This window comes from Hylobates moloch, unplaced genomic scaffold (assembly GCF_009828535.3).
Source record: "Hylobates moloch isolate HMO894 unplaced genomic scaffold, HMol_V3 SCAFFOLD_14, whole genome shotgun sequence".
Lineage (NCBI taxonomy): Eukaryota > Metazoa > Chordata > Mammalia > Primates > Hylobatidae > Hylobates > Hylobates moloch.
The window spans coordinates 33969924-33986548 of record NW_026652289.1 but is presented as its reverse complement, the minus strand read 5'-3'; the positions used below and the strand labels follow the sequence as shown (position 1 = coordinate 33986548).

General features: G+C 50.4%; 1 protein-coding gene across 5 annotated transcripts in view; it reads left to right on the top strand.

Annotated features, from left to right (window-relative positions):
* The window catches only part of IGF1R (insulin like growth factor 1 receptor), a 310252-nt gene extending 298669 nt beyond the window's left edge, over positions 1-11583 (top strand). For all 5 annotated transcript variants that reach the window (XM_032175300.2, XM_032175299.2, XM_058427622.1 and 2 more), the window contains 2 exons: positions 1502-1636; positions 9929-11583. In XM_032175300.2, the coding sequence (XP_032031191.1) occupies positions 1502-1636; positions 9929-10310 (517 nt within the window). In that variant the 3' untranslated portion in view covers positions 10311-11583. The remainder of the gene's footprint in view (positions 1-1501; positions 1637-9928) is intronic.
* Positions 11584-16625: the final 5042 nt, after the last annotated feature.

Below are 16625 nucleotides of genomic sequence, written 5' to 3'. Positions count from 1 at the left end.
CTTCCCGCACAAAGCTGATGGAGAGCCCCTTCTCCCCTGGGCCCAGGCCTCTCTAAACTGCACTTTGGCCTCTGGGTCTCTTGTACAACATGAAGACGACAGCATTTCTTGGTCACTTGCAATTAAAAAGGACCTTGGGTTGGTCTGTCCTCTGATTGCTAAGATTCTATTTCTGTCTAACATCTACTTTTAGTATCAATTGTACAAAAATCTTTGATTGACCGAAAGTAGCTGAAGCAGCGAATAAAACGTTCTCATACAGTCAGGGGCCCTGTGGGCTTGGGCACAAGGTCAAGGTCCCAAGAGCTCTTGGTGGGAAATCTCCTGCCCCAGGTTTTTCCATGAGGCTTGACCAGCACCTATAGCCCAGGACAGATCCAGCTAGAATCCCTGCTCCCCACCCCGCTCCTGCCCCTGCTTGTTGATTAGTAGCCCACTTTAGTCCACCAAAGTGAGCCAGGTGGAAAGGCACACAGGCCAGGGAGAATTTGTGAATTACGGAGATTTGCCCTGGGAGGGCGCATTTGTTTTGCAGATTCCAGCGTTGTCTTTTTTAACATTCTGTCTGAAAGTTGTGTATATGTACTCTCCGTTCTGTTTTCCAGTGGTTTGATCTTCTAAACTGGCAAAGCTGCATGCATGGCAGAATAACTCACTACAAAGTTATTCCTCAGCCAACTTCTCTGCTTAAGGATTCTTTGTCCATGATACCCCCTCCCAGCCAGTGCAGCCCACGCTGGTCCCCCGACCTGTGACACAGAGGCCCTGCAGGCCAGCAGCTCCCCAGCTCTGTTGTGGGTAGGGGAACAGCAGTTCTCTTCTCCCTTGGCCCAACTGGGCCTCAAGATCCCTATAGATCTTTTAAACATTCCAGGACCCAGGCCCTCACCCCAGACCAATCAAATCAGAGTTTCTATTGGGTGTCCAGGCCTCTGTTTAAAAACCTCCCCAGGAGATTCTCCTGTGTAGCCAGAAGTGAGAACCACTTGGGTAGAGGTTTCCAAAATTGTCTGATTGTAAAAATCACCTGAGGAGCTTGGTAAAGCTTGAGTGTCCCAGGCTTCATCTGAGGCTACTAAGTCAATGTCCAGGCTGGGGCTTGGACAAGAATGTCATTCTTTTTGGGTTACAGCCAGGTTAGGAGATACCGCCTTGCCAGGTAAATGGCTGGGACTAGGTAGATGCTGAACCCAGTACGCTCTGCGTTCAAAGCACAGCTCGGGGGCTTCCTGACCGTGCAAGGGATGCTGGAAGCGCCCTCACCATCACCTTCCTTAGCTCCACCACCGGGGCTGAATTGAGTCTACGGGGAACATTAGCGGCAACAGAGGGAGGATGATGTCCCACACTTAGCCCAGGGTCTGGCTCGCTGTCTGACAAGCACTGTCACCGTAGTAAGGACAGTTTATCTGCTCGGGATGTAAGAAGTGCTGGAAAGGAGGGGGCAGCATGGTTCAGTCCATCCCTTTCCAAGCTCCTCACGGTTTTTTTCTCCCTGTAGGTCCTTCGGGGTCGTCCTCTGGGAGATCGCCACACTGGCCGAGCAGCCCTACCAGGGCTTGTCCAATGAGCAGGTCCTTCGCTTCGTCATGGAGGGCGGCCTTCTGGACAAGCCCGACAACTGTCCTGACATGCTGTACGTACTTCCTGGGCCCTCCGTGCTCTTCTGATTTCTCTTCTCAAATACCTGTTTTCTTGGGTCACAGGAGATTAGGAGATTAAAGCCATTCTCTCTGGTCCTGTGCCCCCCTGCCAGGCACAGGTGAGAAGAGGTTTGTCCTCGTGGAAGGAGCTTCGTTTGGTTGGTAGACCTGTGCCTTTCCGTGGGTTTCTACCCCATATTCCTTAATACTTTCATTCGGATTTGCAGTTCGCACTGTAGTTTCTCAGGCCAAATGTCTCTGAAATGTCTGGCCAGAGTAATCCATCCTTACTCATCCTCTCCATGTGAGGTTTTTGTTTCTTTTTAAAGAAGGCAACAACACAACACTTACTACTCTGAAGTCGAATTCAAGAGCCCCCACCCCACCTGTGGCAGGCCTGAGGGAACCACCGCAGTGAGTGTACACAGAGCTGCATGGCCAGGACTCTGGCATGCACCATGTAGGGTCAGCTTGGTGTCTTCTGAACCCTGCCCCACATGTCTTCTCTGTTAAGTGTTTACAAAAGTCATAAACCATCTAAGTAACATGCTCTCCGGAGCTTCATCCACTGACCAGTATGGACCTGGAGCGTGTGTGAGCTGACATCCCTGCGGACAGAAGGACGCCAGCGCTGGTGAATTTGTCTTCTCACTGCACTTTTTTTTTTTTTTTTGAGATGGAGTCTCACTCTGTCACCCAGGCTGGAGTGCATTGGCGTGATCTTGGCTCACTGCAACCCCTCTGCCTCCTGGGTTCAAGCAATTCTCCTACCTCAGCCTCCCAAATAGCTGGGATTACAGGCGCCCACCACCACTCCCAGCTAATTTTTAGTAGAGGTGGGGTTTCACCATATTGGCCAGGCTGGTCTCGAACTCCTGACCTCAGATGATCTGCCCGCCTCAGCCTCCCAAAGTGCTGGGATTACAGGCATGAGCCATCGCACCTGGCAACCCCACTTATTTTGAAAAAACACTTTGCAGCTTTTAGTCCTAAGTTTTGTCAGATGACGAGAGACAGTTTGTGATGCCTCACAGTGTTTGTGAGGCCTCACTGCTCAGCGCTCCCTGGAGAAGCCCCCCTTTTGGTGAAGGATTTGCTCTCTGTCCATGGACAGTGCTGTTTTGTGGCTCAGTGGAGGTCAGAGCTGCTGGAGCAGGGAGGCCTCGTTGTCTTTCCGGAACAAGTTTGAGGAGGGGGTGAAGGTGTTCTGGTTCAGTCATCAGGTGCACAACAGGTACAGGTTGGGAGCAATGGCCTTGCTTTTGACATGCACTTTAAGGCGGGCTTCAGAGATTGATCTGGATCTCCACAACTGAACATGAAGGGCGGCTCCCACTAGGATCTCAAGAGCAATTCAGGAGATTTCCAGAAATGCTTTTCAGGACAGGTTTGGCTTCACTTTGGAAAGGATCCTGAGGAATTGCTGAGCTGTGTGTCTGCATGAAGTCACCCAGCTCCTATCTCTCACCCATCCACCCACCTGGAGCCAGCACAGACTCAGGCTGGGCCCACAGTGGCAGGATAATAGATAGATAGGAACCAGACGTGTGTCAGGTGGACAGGAGGGAATGAGGGCTCCAGCAGCCACAAAAGTTTTGCTCATTTGGTCTTGTACAGTGTCTGTGGACCAGGAATCCAGATACAGGTGTTCTTGCTCTCAGCCCAGAGTCGCAGGAGGCAGAAATCAAGATGTCAGTGGGGCTGCGGTCTCACCTGAGGCTCAGGGACATCTTCAGGCTCCTTTAGGGTTCTGCATTTGCAGGACTGAGGTCCCCATATTCTTGGCACCTGTCAGCTGGGGACTGCTTTCAACTCCTGGAGGCCAAGGCCACTCACAGTCCTTGCCATATACACCCTCCGTAGGCCCTCTCATAACAGCAGCCTGTTTCTTCAAGACTGATAAGAGGACAGCTCTCTACTGCTTCTACTGGTTTTTTACCTGATAAAGTCAGAGCTACCCAGGATAATCTCTCCCTTTTAAGTGATTCACAGTCAACTGATTAGAAGCCTAATTAGAGGAGTGAAGTATCCTCTCATGTTCACAAGTCCCACCCATACTCAAGTGAGGGGATTATATGGGATATTTACACCAGGGGCAACAATCTTGGGGGGCATCTTAGAATTCCATAGTCTCAGAAATCATTGTCCTTATCAAACAATCAAGGTGCTATTTTTGTTTCAAAGCACTTGGAGTGTTGCTACAAATACTGAATCCCTAAGCTCCTTGTAAATGGCCGGCCTCTGGAGGGCATGGGGTGGGGAAGACTGGATACACGTAACCCCTGTGCTTTGGGAGTACGTTGGCTGGGCATCATGCTCATTAGCTGCTGCTTCCGAACATAGGTTCAGCTGAAGTGTATCCCAGGCAATGGACACTTTGTGTGGAATTCAGAAAGGTGCTACAGGAAGGATGCCAGGGAAAGCCAGAGTGAAGGCATCACCCTCGCACAGCTAGCACATGTGGGGGTTCCCATTGTCCCATCAAGGCAGGGCCAGAACCAGAAAGTTGGCTGGTGCCCTGGGCCTGGGCCAGTGATGACAGGCTCCTCTTCTCCAAGGGTGGCACTTGCAGATGCAGCGGCACTGGCTTTCCTGGAGCCCTCATCAAGGAAACCTCCCAGCATGGCCTCTTCGGAACTCCACAGTCCAAACTTGGAAGAGGCTCAAAAGACCACTTAGTACCTTTTCTTGCCCAGTATAGAAATTCTTCTTCTCCCCTTCTGTGTCAGTTTTTTATCGCAGTTTAACAAACTACCCAAAATCTACTAGTTAAGAGCAACAGTAAACATGTATTATCTCTCAGAGGTTTCTGAAGTTGAGGAATGCAGGAGCGGCATAGCTGACTGGCGCTGGCTTGGAGCCCTTCTCACGGTTGCAGCCCAGCTGTCCGCCGGGGCTGCAGTCATCTGAAGGCTTACCTGGGGCAGGCAGACCCACTTCCAAGGTGTCGCTGCATAGATGGTATGCCCTGAATGAATCGCCCTGTTCTACGTGGGCCTCTCCGTAGCGCTGCCCGAGTGTCTCAGGATGTGTAACTCTCTTAGAGCAGAGTTCGGCACACTCTTTCTCTAAAAGGCTGGCTAAAAAATATTTTTGGCTCTGTGGGCCCATCTGACCTTGACTGTGACTACCTGACTCTGTCATCGTGGAGCAAACACAGCTGTAGATGTCACATAAGCTAGCGTGGCTGTGTTCCAATACAACTTTATTTTTGCAAACTGAAATTTGAATTCCACATAATCTGTTGTTACAAAATATTCTTATTTTGAATTTCTTTTAGCCATTTACATGAAAACCATTCTTAGCTCATAGACCTTGGAAAAGTAGGCAGCAGGCCAGATTTTACCCACAGGTACATAGTTTGCCTGCTGTGCCCTAGAGTAAAAGATTCAGGACCTGAGCAGAAGGCACAACGTCCTTTCTGACCAAACCTCAGAAGTCACACTCTGAGGCTCCCACCTTCTCCTTCAGGTTACACCATGTGAGAGTCAATCACGTGGGGATGTGAGCTCCAGGACACAGGGGAGAGGACCACGGGGGATCCGGGAGCCTGGCTACCCCCTAGTCCCCCACCAACACGCGCACACACACCCAGTGCCCCTCACAGGTGACCATCTGCTCCACACTTTGAGCAGCGCAGCCACTGTTGTCTTGCCAGCCATTATGAGAAGAAGCATGCTTTCAAGTCTGAATATAAGCCATGGAGTTATGAGGTCTGATGACCACTGAATTTGCATAAAGGTACAGTGCCAGAATCTGGGCTAATAGTAGAACTGGTGGTATTTTAGCAAGCTTAGAAACAGCCCATGAAAGCAGGTGTGCGTTTTGCTCCTGTGGTTTAGGGTGGGTGAGGGAGAGCGGTATGGTTTTGTGCTTTCTCTGACTCGGGTAAATGTTTATCTACAAGAGACTTGTGGGTTTCTTACTTGGTCCACCTCCAGGTGACTGGGGTTTTACTATTAATGTAAACTGCCTGGGACGCAGCCCCTGCCATGGGAAACGCAGGGCACTTCCTGTTCCCAGCATAGAGTGACAGGGAGATTACTCAGCGCTTACTCTGACATTAAATGTTTAGTCAGGAGGCATTGCTGCTTTGCCATCGACAACTTTTCTCCCTTCTACGAAAATTTTTTTCTCTTTTCTAAGAAAATTTTTCTCCCTTCCAAGAAAAGAGGCAATTTGGTTTCATAGGGAGTGCCCATGTTGTCCTGAGTTTACTGATGAGCTTACGTGAGAAAGGAGGATTCTAGGATGGGAGTTCTGTTGTTACAAGACATGAAAGAATGGCCTCTGTTTATCCCGGAGAGGAGAGTCCCTGAGCTCAACCTCTGCCAGGTCCCAGGTGAGAAAGTGTGTGAGTTGTGTGGTTCTGAGATCTGAACAGGCATCATCTGGCCACACTGGGGGCTGAAGGAGCTCAGTGGCTGCAGGTGGACTGGAGCTCATCATCAGGAAGTAGCCAGATTCTCACCCCTCAGTGTCACCGAGTGTTCCAGCTTTAGAGGAAGGACTCTGTGGTCCCCAAGCCACGGGGTGTTGAGGTCTGAGTCTCAACGCCATGACTCAGTGTGAATTAACTTAGCAAGTACCACGGCATCAGATTTGGGTTGTAGTTCCCTGCTAGGTCTGTACTTTAGATTGGTGACACAGCCCGTCCTCAGCCTTATTTCAGCCCAGATCTCGGTATTTATGCCACAGATACCGTTGAGCCCCTCTGGGTGCGTGCTGACCCTGAGGTCACACAGATGAGCCAGGAGTGGCCCTGGCTTTCAGGAAATGTAGTGACATAAAAGGTCCCGGCTTTAATGCTGCAGGATAAGGGCCAGGGCAGAGATGTGAATGCAGCCATGGAAAACTTGGGCTAGGAAGCCATTTGTTCTACTGGTAACACTTCCACAGCTCCCCGTGTCCGGACTGTTGCCAGAGAAGTCTTTGGTCTGCAGGATTCAGGAGGGAATCTGAACTTTTAGCCTGGAGCATTATCAACTCATAGGTGAGTCTGAAACAAACGTAGTGAAATCTGATGTTTTTTGTAGTTTTCTAGTACAGTGTTTCCCGTCGCTGGAATCCTGGTTTGGTTCTGCGGGAATCAAGTGCTTGAGTGGGATCCAAACAGGCAGGAAGGGTGCTCCTGCTCAGTCAGCCCCAGTAAGCTCACGGAGGCACGCAGGCCCCATGTCCATAGCCGCTCCTGGCTGAGGCGTGGTTTCTAAGATGACCCTCACTGTGGAGGGCTGCCAGGAGAGAGACACATTCAGCCCTGCAGGTCCTCTGGCAATCTGGTGAGCGTCGGCACCGGGCTGGGGCTGTGCTGATTCCCGGCAGCACGCGGGAATTGCGGGTGCCTCATGGCCTGCTGACATCCCACACAGGTCACAGCCTGTCCAATTCAGGACATCAGGGCCAAGAGTGGAGTGAGAATACAGAGGCACCTCCATGTGCTCACGCTGCTGACCGTCACCCAGCCTCTGGGGGGGGCACAGCTGGCCCCCAGGAAGCTGCTTCCCAGCAGGGCAGGAATTCCGTTTGAGTCTTGTCCCTGTTCCAGGAGAAGGGCTGGGTATGTGTCCCCCAAAGGGGAAAGCATTCGAGAAGGATGGCTCCAGACTCCCCAGAGCTGACCCGTGGTAAAAAAAAAAAAAAAAAAAATTTGCTTTTTAAAAGATGAGTTTTATCAGCTCACACATCCTTCTAGAGTCTAATGGAGATTTTGTGTGTGTGTGGAAATAGTAAACAAGGTCTTGAACCCTACAGAGCAAAAAAGACTTCCTTTTATGGGCAGCACTGGAAGGGTTGTTACTCTGGAATGGCTTAAAAGAGGCATCACATGGCTTGTTTGTGCTGATGTCACTGCCTCACTGCTCCGGTGGCACCTCCTCGGTCCCCGGCCACAGGGCACAGAGCCAAGCACATCTCATGCTCTTGGCCCGGTTACGCTTCTGCCCAGGGGTAAGTCAGCTGGAGAGGAATTCACAGCCCAGGCACAGAGATGCATTTCATGTCATTATGGCCTATTTTAATTTTTTTAACCCCAATCGTTTTTCTTAGTGATGGGGAGTATGGAAAGGCAGGATTATTTGTCATCAAGCTGCCAGTTTTTATCAATGCAAACTACATCCCTGTGACATCTGTGACTGTCCCTTGGACAGTTAGGCGAGGGAGGGTCTCCTGGTGGGCCCATTGTTACTCCTATTTAGGTTAAGAGAAAAATTCCTTTTTCTGGGCTTGTTGGTGATCAAAGTGCAGTCATTCTGTTGCACAGAGAACTTCATCCCAGCTCCACCCTCATGAATTTTGTAATCTTGGACAAATTATTTAATATCTTAGTGCTTTAGTGCTTCTGTTCCATCATCTGTAACATGGGGGTATATTATAGTCAGTAGCACCTGCTCACAAACTCGTGAGGACTTCAGCAGTTCACACACATAACTTCCTCACTGCCTGGCACCTAGTGTGCACATGGCATTCTACTGTGGGGTAGACTTTTAAAATTCTGGCTAAAGAGATACTTTTCCATATAAGTGGCCACATGAAACTCTCCATATCTAAGCAGCATACTGTGGGGGCCTTCATATTTTGTCTAATTCCTTTCTCCCCAGAACAGGAACCTGCAACCTTCCTTCTGTAAAGGGCCACATGGTAAATAAACATTTTTAGACTTGCAGGCCACAGTCTCGGTCCTAATGTCCTCAGCTGGTAGTTGTAGCTGGAAAGCAGCTGCAACCCACATGGAAATGAGGGAGCGTGGCCCTATGCCAGTGCAGCTGATGTACAGAGGCGGGCAGCCCCGGGTTAGGCCCGGTGGAGATGCAGGCCCCCAGGCTCTAGAACGCTGAATTCTAGTGAATTCTGGATGGCTCTCCCTCCCGCCCAGGCCCATCCTCCCTCAAGGTTGCACCATCTCCGCCTGAACGAAGCTGCCGGGTGGCCATAGCAGCCCTTCTCTTGGCAGGCCAGCTTCCTGGCCCAGTGGCTTTTCTTACATCAGGGGCCGCCCCTTGGAATTTTCCCTGAAGGCCTGACATGGGCAGGTAGTCTGTGGTCAAGCAGCCACCCTCACAGGAGGCTAGATGCCATTGGGTGCTTTGAGTTTCCTAGATGTGGAGAGTTCTGTGTGGCCACTTTTATGGAAAAGCATCTCTTTAGCCAGAATTTTAAAACACAGGAGAACTTCCTGGTGAGAACAGAGGTGGAAAGGAAGGCACTTTGGTTTCACACTCATATAAGAGAGAGCTGTTGGTGGTCACTCCTCAGAACCATGGCCAGCCCTGGATGGTAGCCAGCTGCTTTTTGCCCCAAAAGTCTGTTTAGCTGGGTCTCTCTGCATTCTGGAAGCTTGTCAAAGCCCGGGCCTTTCCCGCGTCAGGGTGGCCGGCTGTTTTCTTGGGGAGCCCCGGCCACAGCCGGCAGGACTCCCTTTGCCCCATGCGACTCTGAGGGCCTCACAGATATTTGCAGCCCAGGTGCTGTCGGAGCCCAGCCGATGCGACCGAGACACAGCACAAGCGTCATCCTGTTCTGCCTGTCCTTTGCGTGTGGAGTGGACTCGTGCCCAGGGCTCTCCTTGCTGGCTTGTTGGAATCTGGCTTCAGGTCTACACTGGGCCTCTCGTTTGGTCCAGAATAGCCTGGTTCATCGGCTGGGGCTTGCTTGTGCAGGGCTGGAGCAAGCACGTGCTAGATGGAGACAGCAGGCTCGGAGTGTGCATTTCTTCGTGTTGCAAGCTGGCCTCATGGTGCCTTCTTCCTTTGGTCCTCTGCCAGGGGTAGTCCTGCACCAGGAGGAAGCTTAGAAATAGCACAGGTGGGAACCGGAGAGAGAGCACTGTTGGGGAAGCTGTGGTCACTCATCAGCCTTCTTAGTGAGAAACCAGGGGTTTCCTGCTTTCTAATTCTGGAAAGGATGTTTCAGCAGTGCCTGCATGAGATGCCTCAGATAGAAAACTGATTTTTATTTCTTAGCACGGACACCACAGATAATACCTGTAATGGACAGTGTGGACCTAGGTTAGTCCTTCTTGGGAAAGGAGAGTTTGGGTTTTGTACCGTGGTGGTTCTGGGTTCTGAGTGAAGAGAATGGAACCGCACGAGGTAAAACAGGAGACTCTGAAGGCCACTTGGCCATCCAGGCAGAAAGCCAGGGACGGAGAGGGCCAGTAGGGCTGTTTTCAGTGCTCCCACCGTACGCTTGTAGGCAGGAAACCACTGCAGGCGGCCCATGAAGCCTCTTGGCCACGTGTGCCCTCCCAGTTTGGACCCCCCCCCTTCCGTGTGTCTTGGCTGCAGGTTTGAACTGATGCGTATGTGCTGGCAGTATAACCCCAAGATGAGGCCTTCCTTCCTGGAGATCATCAGCAGCATCAAAGACGAGATGGAGCCTGGCTTCCGGGAGGTCTCCTTCTACTACAGCGAGGAGAACAAGCTGCCCGAGCCGGAGGAGCTGGACCTGGAGCCAGAGAACATGGAGAGCGTCCCCCTGGACCCCTCGGCCTCCTCGTCCTCCCTGCCACTGCCCGACAGACACTCAGGACACAAGGCCGAGAATGGCCCCGGCCCTGGAGTGCTGGTCCTCCGCGCCAGCTTCGACGAGAGACAGCCTTACGCACACATGAACGGGGGCCGCAAGAACGAGCGGGCCTTGCCGCTGCCCCAGTCTTCAACCTGCTGATCCTTGGATCCTGAATCTGCAAACAGTAACGTGTGTGCACGCTCAGCGGGGTGGGGGGAGAGAGAGAAAGTTTTAACAATCTATTCACAAGCCTCCTGTACCTCAGTGGATCTTCAGAACTGCCATTGCTGCCCGCGGGAGACAGCAGCTCTGCAGTAAACACCTTTGGGATGTTCCTTTTTTCAATATGCAAAAGCAGCTTTTTATTCCCTACCCAAACCCTTAACTGACATGGGCCTTTAAGAACCTTAATGACAACACTCAATAGCAACAGAGCACTTGAGAACCAGTCTCCTCACTCTGTCCCTGTCCTTCCCCGTTCTCTCTCCTCTCTCTGCTTCATAATGGAAAAATAATTGCCGCAAGTCCAGCTGGGAAGCCCTTTTTATCAGTTTGAGGAAGTGGCTGTCCCTGTGGCCCCATCCAACCACTGTACACACCCACCTGACACCGTAGGTCATTACAAAACACATGTGGAGATGGAAATTTTTACCTTTGTCTTTCACCTTTCTAGGGACATGAAATTTACAAAGGGCCATCATTCATCCAAGGCTGTTACCATTTTAACGCTGCCTAATTTTGCCAAAATCCTGAACTTTCTCCCTCATCGTCCCTGCGCCGATTCCTTGTGTCCGGAGGCGTGGATGAGCGTGGCACCTGGTTGCTCCATTTGAGAGACACGCTGGCGACATGCTCCATCTGTCTGACTGCCCCTGCTGTGCTTCTAAGGCCACAGGCACCCAGGTCTCATTGCTTCTGAGTAGGTTATTATTTGGGGGAACTGGACACAATGGGACTCTCAGTGAAGGTGGGGAGAAGCTGAACCGGCTTCCCTGCCCTGCCTCCCCACCCCCTGCCCAACCCCCAAGAATCTGGTGGCCACGGGCCCTCAAGCAGCCTGACGGACAGGCTTTGAGTCAAGGGGCCACACATGCCTGCTTCTCCCCCAGCCCCAGCTCCCCCGCCCGCCCCCAAGGACACAGATGGGAAGGGGTTTCCAGGGACTCAGCCCAACTGTTGATGCAGGTTTGCAAGGAAAGAAATTCAAACACCACAACAGCAAGAAGAAAAGCAGTCGATGGATTCAAGCATTCTAAGCTTTGTTGACATTTTCTGTTCCTAGAACTTCTTCATGGGTCTTACAGTTCTATGTTAGACCATGAAACATTTGCATACACATCGTCTTTAATGTCACTTTTATAACTTTTTTACGGTTCAGATATTCATCTATACGTCTGTACAGAAAAAAAAAGCTGCTATTTTTTTTGTTCTTGATCTTTGTGGATTTAATCTATGAAAACCTTCAGGTCCACCCTCTCCCCTTTCTGCTCACTCCAAGAAACTTCTTATGCTTTGTACTAGAGTGCGTGACTTTCTTCCTCTTTTCCCGGTAATTGATACTTCTACGACATAATTTGCCATGAACTGTTTGATGCCTTTTTATAAATACATCCCCCTCCCTGCTCCCACCTGCCCCTTTAGTTTTCTAACCCATAGGCTCTGTGGGCACGAGGCTGGTGAGGGCACGAGGCGGAAAGAAGGCCAGGCACCTGTCCTGAGAGGGCCACGCCCCTCTCCCCAGCCTGCCCTCACAGCATTGGAGTCTGTTACAGTGCAAGACATGATACAAACTCAGGTCAGAAAAACAAAGGTTAAATATTTCACACGTCTTTGTCCCGTGTTGCCACTCACCGTGGTTGAGAAGCCTCACCCTCTTTCCCTTGCCTTTGTTTAGGTTGTGACACACATTTTAATTCTTGGGTACAACAGCAGTGTTAACTGCAGACACTAGGCATTTGGATTACTATTTTTTTTTTTTAATGGCTATTTAATCCTTCCATCCCATGAAAAACAGCTGCTGAGTCCAAGGGGACATCTGAGCATGGTCTGGCAGGGCCTGCTGTGGCCCTCGCCACCACCCTTACCGGACCGGCCAACCTATCTTTGGAACCAGAACATCCCCAAGGGCCCTCCTTCACCCTGGTGGGGAGTGGGACTCCGGGATCCAGGCTGGCCCACGGCGGCACCCTCGGGGCTGTGCCGGCTGGAGTGCTAGGTCGAGGCAGTGCAGACGCCACAGTGGCCCAAGAGCCCCTTTGCTTCCTGCCGGGGGACCAGGGCTGTGGTGCTGGCCCACTTTCCCTCAGCTGGGAATCCAGGTCCTCAGCGACCAGGGGTCGTGGTTTGTTGTTGCGTTTTTAGCACTTCTCACCAGAGAGATGACAGCACAAGAGTTGCTTCTGGGATGGAAATGTTTAGGAGGAAGAACCTAGCTGGGATACGGTGATTGATTGCTAGTTGTGACTGAAGATTAAACACAAAAGAAAGTTTATAGTGCTTTTTTGCTTGTCAGCAGTTTGTCCCACTGCTTTGTCTAGCCTCTATCCCATAGCGTGTTCCCTTTTAAAAGGTATTATATGTAGGAGTTTTAATTTATTTTGTGATACCAGTTTCAATCACTGTAGAGAAGCCCCATTATGAATTTAAATTTCAAGGAAAGGGTGTGCGTGGGTGTGTGGGTGTGTGTGTGTGAGAGTGGTGGGACAGTTTTTGATTTTTTGGGTTTTTCCCCCAAACATTTATCTACCTCACTCTTATTTTTTATATGTGTATATAGACAAAAGAATACATCTCACATTTCTCAGCACCTGACAATAGGCCGTTGATACTGGTAACCTCATCCACGCCACAGGCTCCACACCCAGGTGATGCAGGGAGAAGCCAGGCTGTATTCCGGGGTCAAAGCAACACTTCACTCGCCCCTCTGCTCATTTCAGACAGCTTGGCCTTTTTCTGAGAGGTCTCGCTTTGTGTTGCTTTTGTCTTTTTTTTCTATCTTGGTTTCCACCAAGGTGTTCGGTTTCTCCTCCTCCTAGCCAGGTGGCCCTATGAGGCCAAGGAGGGCACCAGAGTGCACCTGGGGGAGCCACCAGGCTGTCCCTGGCTGTCTTTGGAACGAACTGCTTCCATGCAGATTGAATGACCAACACATTTCGTCCTTAAGAGAGCAATTGTTCCTCAGGTTCTGAGGACAGGAAGGTGTCCAGGCAGCACAGTCTCTGTGCGAATCCCCTGGGTGAAGGCGTGGGGCATTGGGTTTGCTCCCCTTGCTGCTGCTCCATCCCCGGAGGCGGCTTGCACTGAGGCAGGGCTGTGCGGCCATGGCTGCTGCATTCATTGAGCACAAAGGTGCAGCTGCAGCAGATGGAGAGCAAGATCCACCCAGCCTGTGCTCCAGAATGCAGAGACTCCTGACCTCACAGCCAACCCCTGATAGAACACACGCAGGAGCAGAGTCCCCTCCCCGCCTCCAGGCCGCCCTCTCAACTTCTCCCTCACCTCCTCCTCCCCTAGGGGTAGAAAGAGATGTACCAAACCTTCAGGCTGGAAAGCGCCGAGCCTCCATGGAGTCGCACCCCCCGCCAGGGCTGGACCTCCGTCTGTCCCTGGTCCTGCTGCTCACAGGACGGACGGCTCGCTCCCCTCTTCCAGCAGCTGCTCTTACAGGCACTGATGATTTAGCTGGGAAACGTGGCGGGCAGCTTTCCCCAAGTGTGGATGGCTCCTTTGCGATTCCAGCACTAAGTGAATGCGCTCAGGAGCCTTTTTCCTCGTGCCGGAACGCGACCCATCTCTCCCAAGACCCCGGGGATCTCAAGGTCATTGAGAAATACTGTTTGATCAGGGTTTTCTTCTTCCACACTGTAGGTGACCCCTTGGAGTAATGGCCTCTCCTCTCTTGTGCACATACCTACCGGTTTCCACAACTGGATTTCTACAGATCATTCAGCTGGTTATAAGGGTTCTGTTTAAACTGTCCGAGTTATTGATGTCATTTTTTGTTTTTGTTTTATGTAGGTAGCTTTTCTTTAAGTAGAAAACACTAACAGTGTAGTGCCCATCATAACAAATGCTTCAGAAACACTTCAATAAAAGCGAAAACTTGGCTTGTGTGATGGTGCAGTCATTTTACTGGACCAACCCACCCACCTTGACTATACCAAGGCATCATCTATCCAGTTCTAGCCTAACTTCACGCTGATTTCTCCGCCTCTTGATTTTTCTCTTTTGTGTGTTCCAAATAATCTTAAGCTGAGTTGTGGCATTTTCCATGCAACCTCCTCCTGCCAGCAGCTCACACTGCTTGAAATCACATGAACCACTGAGGCACATCATGGAATTGATGTGAGCATTAAGACATTCTCCCACACAGCCCTTCCCTGAGGCAGCAGGAGCTGGTGTGTACTGGAGACATTGTTGAACTTGCGTGAGACCCAGACCACCCCAGGTCTCCTTCGTGGGATGTCATGACGTTTGACATACCGTTGGAACGAACCTCCTCGAAAGATGGAAGACCGTGTTCGTGGCCGACCTGGCCTCTCCTTCTGGCCTGTTTCTTAAGATGCAGTCACATTTCAATGGTAGGAAAAGTGGCTTCGTAAAATAGAAGAGCGGTCACTGTGGAACTACCAAATGGCAAGATGCTCGGTGCAATTGGGGTGCTTTGGGATAAAAGATTTATGAACCAACTCTTCTCTGGCACCAGATTCGAGGCCAGTTTGTTCCACCAAAGCCTTTCCCGCAGCAGTCCACCTCTGCAGGCTGGTGGCCGAATGGCTTGCAAGTGGCTCTGTGGCAAGATCACACCGAGATCAGATGGGCGAGAAGGCTAGGATGCTTGTCCAGTGTCCTTGGCTGTCACGTTGGGTCCTACCAGGGTGGCCAGATGGTGTTGGTGGCCACTCCCTTCTAAAACATAGGCGCCCTCCTGGTGACAGTGACCCGCCATGGTATGCCTTGGCCCATTCCAGCAGGCCCAGTTATGCATTTAAAGTTTGGGGTTTGTTCTTTTCGTTAATGTTACTCTGTGTTGTCAGCTGTCTTCATTTCCTGGGCTAAGCAGCATTGGGAGATGGGGACCAGAGATCCACTCCTTAAGAACCAGTGATGAAAGACACTTTCTTACTTCACTCTGAAGTAGTTGGTGGTACAAATGAGAACTTCAAGAGAGGATGTTATTTAGACTGAACCTCTGTTGCCAGAGATGCTGAAGATACAGACCTTGGACAGGTCAGAGGGTTTCATTTTTTGCCTTCATCTTAGATGACTGGTTGCGTCGTTTGGAGAAGTGAGCGCTCCTTGATGGTGGAATGACCAGGTGGTAGGTACGGAACCATTGTCACTGGGATCCTGGCACAGAGAAGAGTTACGAGCAGCAGGGTGCAGGGCTTGGAAGAAATGTGGGCAATGTTTTGAACTTGATGGTTTCTGAAGCTTATCAGACCACATCAAGGCTCAGCAGTCATCCATGGGCATTTGGTTTCAACAAAGAAACCTAACATCCTACTCTGGAAGCTGATGTCGGAGTTAAGGCGAATTGTTCAAGAACACGAACTACATCGCACTCGTCAGGTGTCAGTTCTGGGGCATGACTTTAGGGTTTTGTTTTGTTTCTGCGAGAACATAATGATCACTCATTTTTATGTCCCACGTGTGTGTGTCCGCATCTTTCTGGTCAACATTGTTTTAAATAGTCACTCATTAGCGTTTTCAATAGGGCTCTTAAGTCCAGTAGATTACGGGTAGTCAGTTGACGAAGATCTGGTTTACAAGAACTAATTAAATGTTTCATTGCATTTTTGTAAGAACATAGAATAATTTTATAAAATGTTTGTAGTTTATAATTGCCGAAAATAATTTAAAGACACTTTTTTTTCCTCTGTGTGCAAATGTGTGTTTGTGATCCATTTTTTTTAGGACACCTGTTTATTAGCTAGCTTTACAATATGCCAAAAAAGGATTTTTCCCTGACCCCAGCCGTGGTTCACCCTCTTTTCCCCCCATGCTTTCCGCCCTAGTTTATAACAAAGGAATGATGATGATTTAAAAAGTAGTTCTGTATCTTCAGTATCTTGGTCTTCCAGAACCCTCTGGTTGGGAAGGGGATCATTTTTTACTGGTCATTTCCTTTTGGAGTGTAGCTACTTTAACAGATGGAAAGAACCTCATTGGCCATGGAAACAGCAGAGGTGTTGGAGCCCAGCAGTGCATGGCACCGTTCAGCATCTGGTTTGACTGGTCTGGCTGCCGTCATTGTCAACGCAGTACCATGGACATGGGAAGACTTGACTGCACAGCCAGTGGTTTTCTTGATGATTACAGCATACACAGTGATCACATAAAACATGACAGCTCTGGGGCACACAGGCCATTTGCTTACATGCCTCGTATCATGATTAATGCTTTGTTAGAACACAGAAGAGGCCCTATTTTATTTAAGGCAGAACCCCGAAGATACATATTTCCAAGACAGAA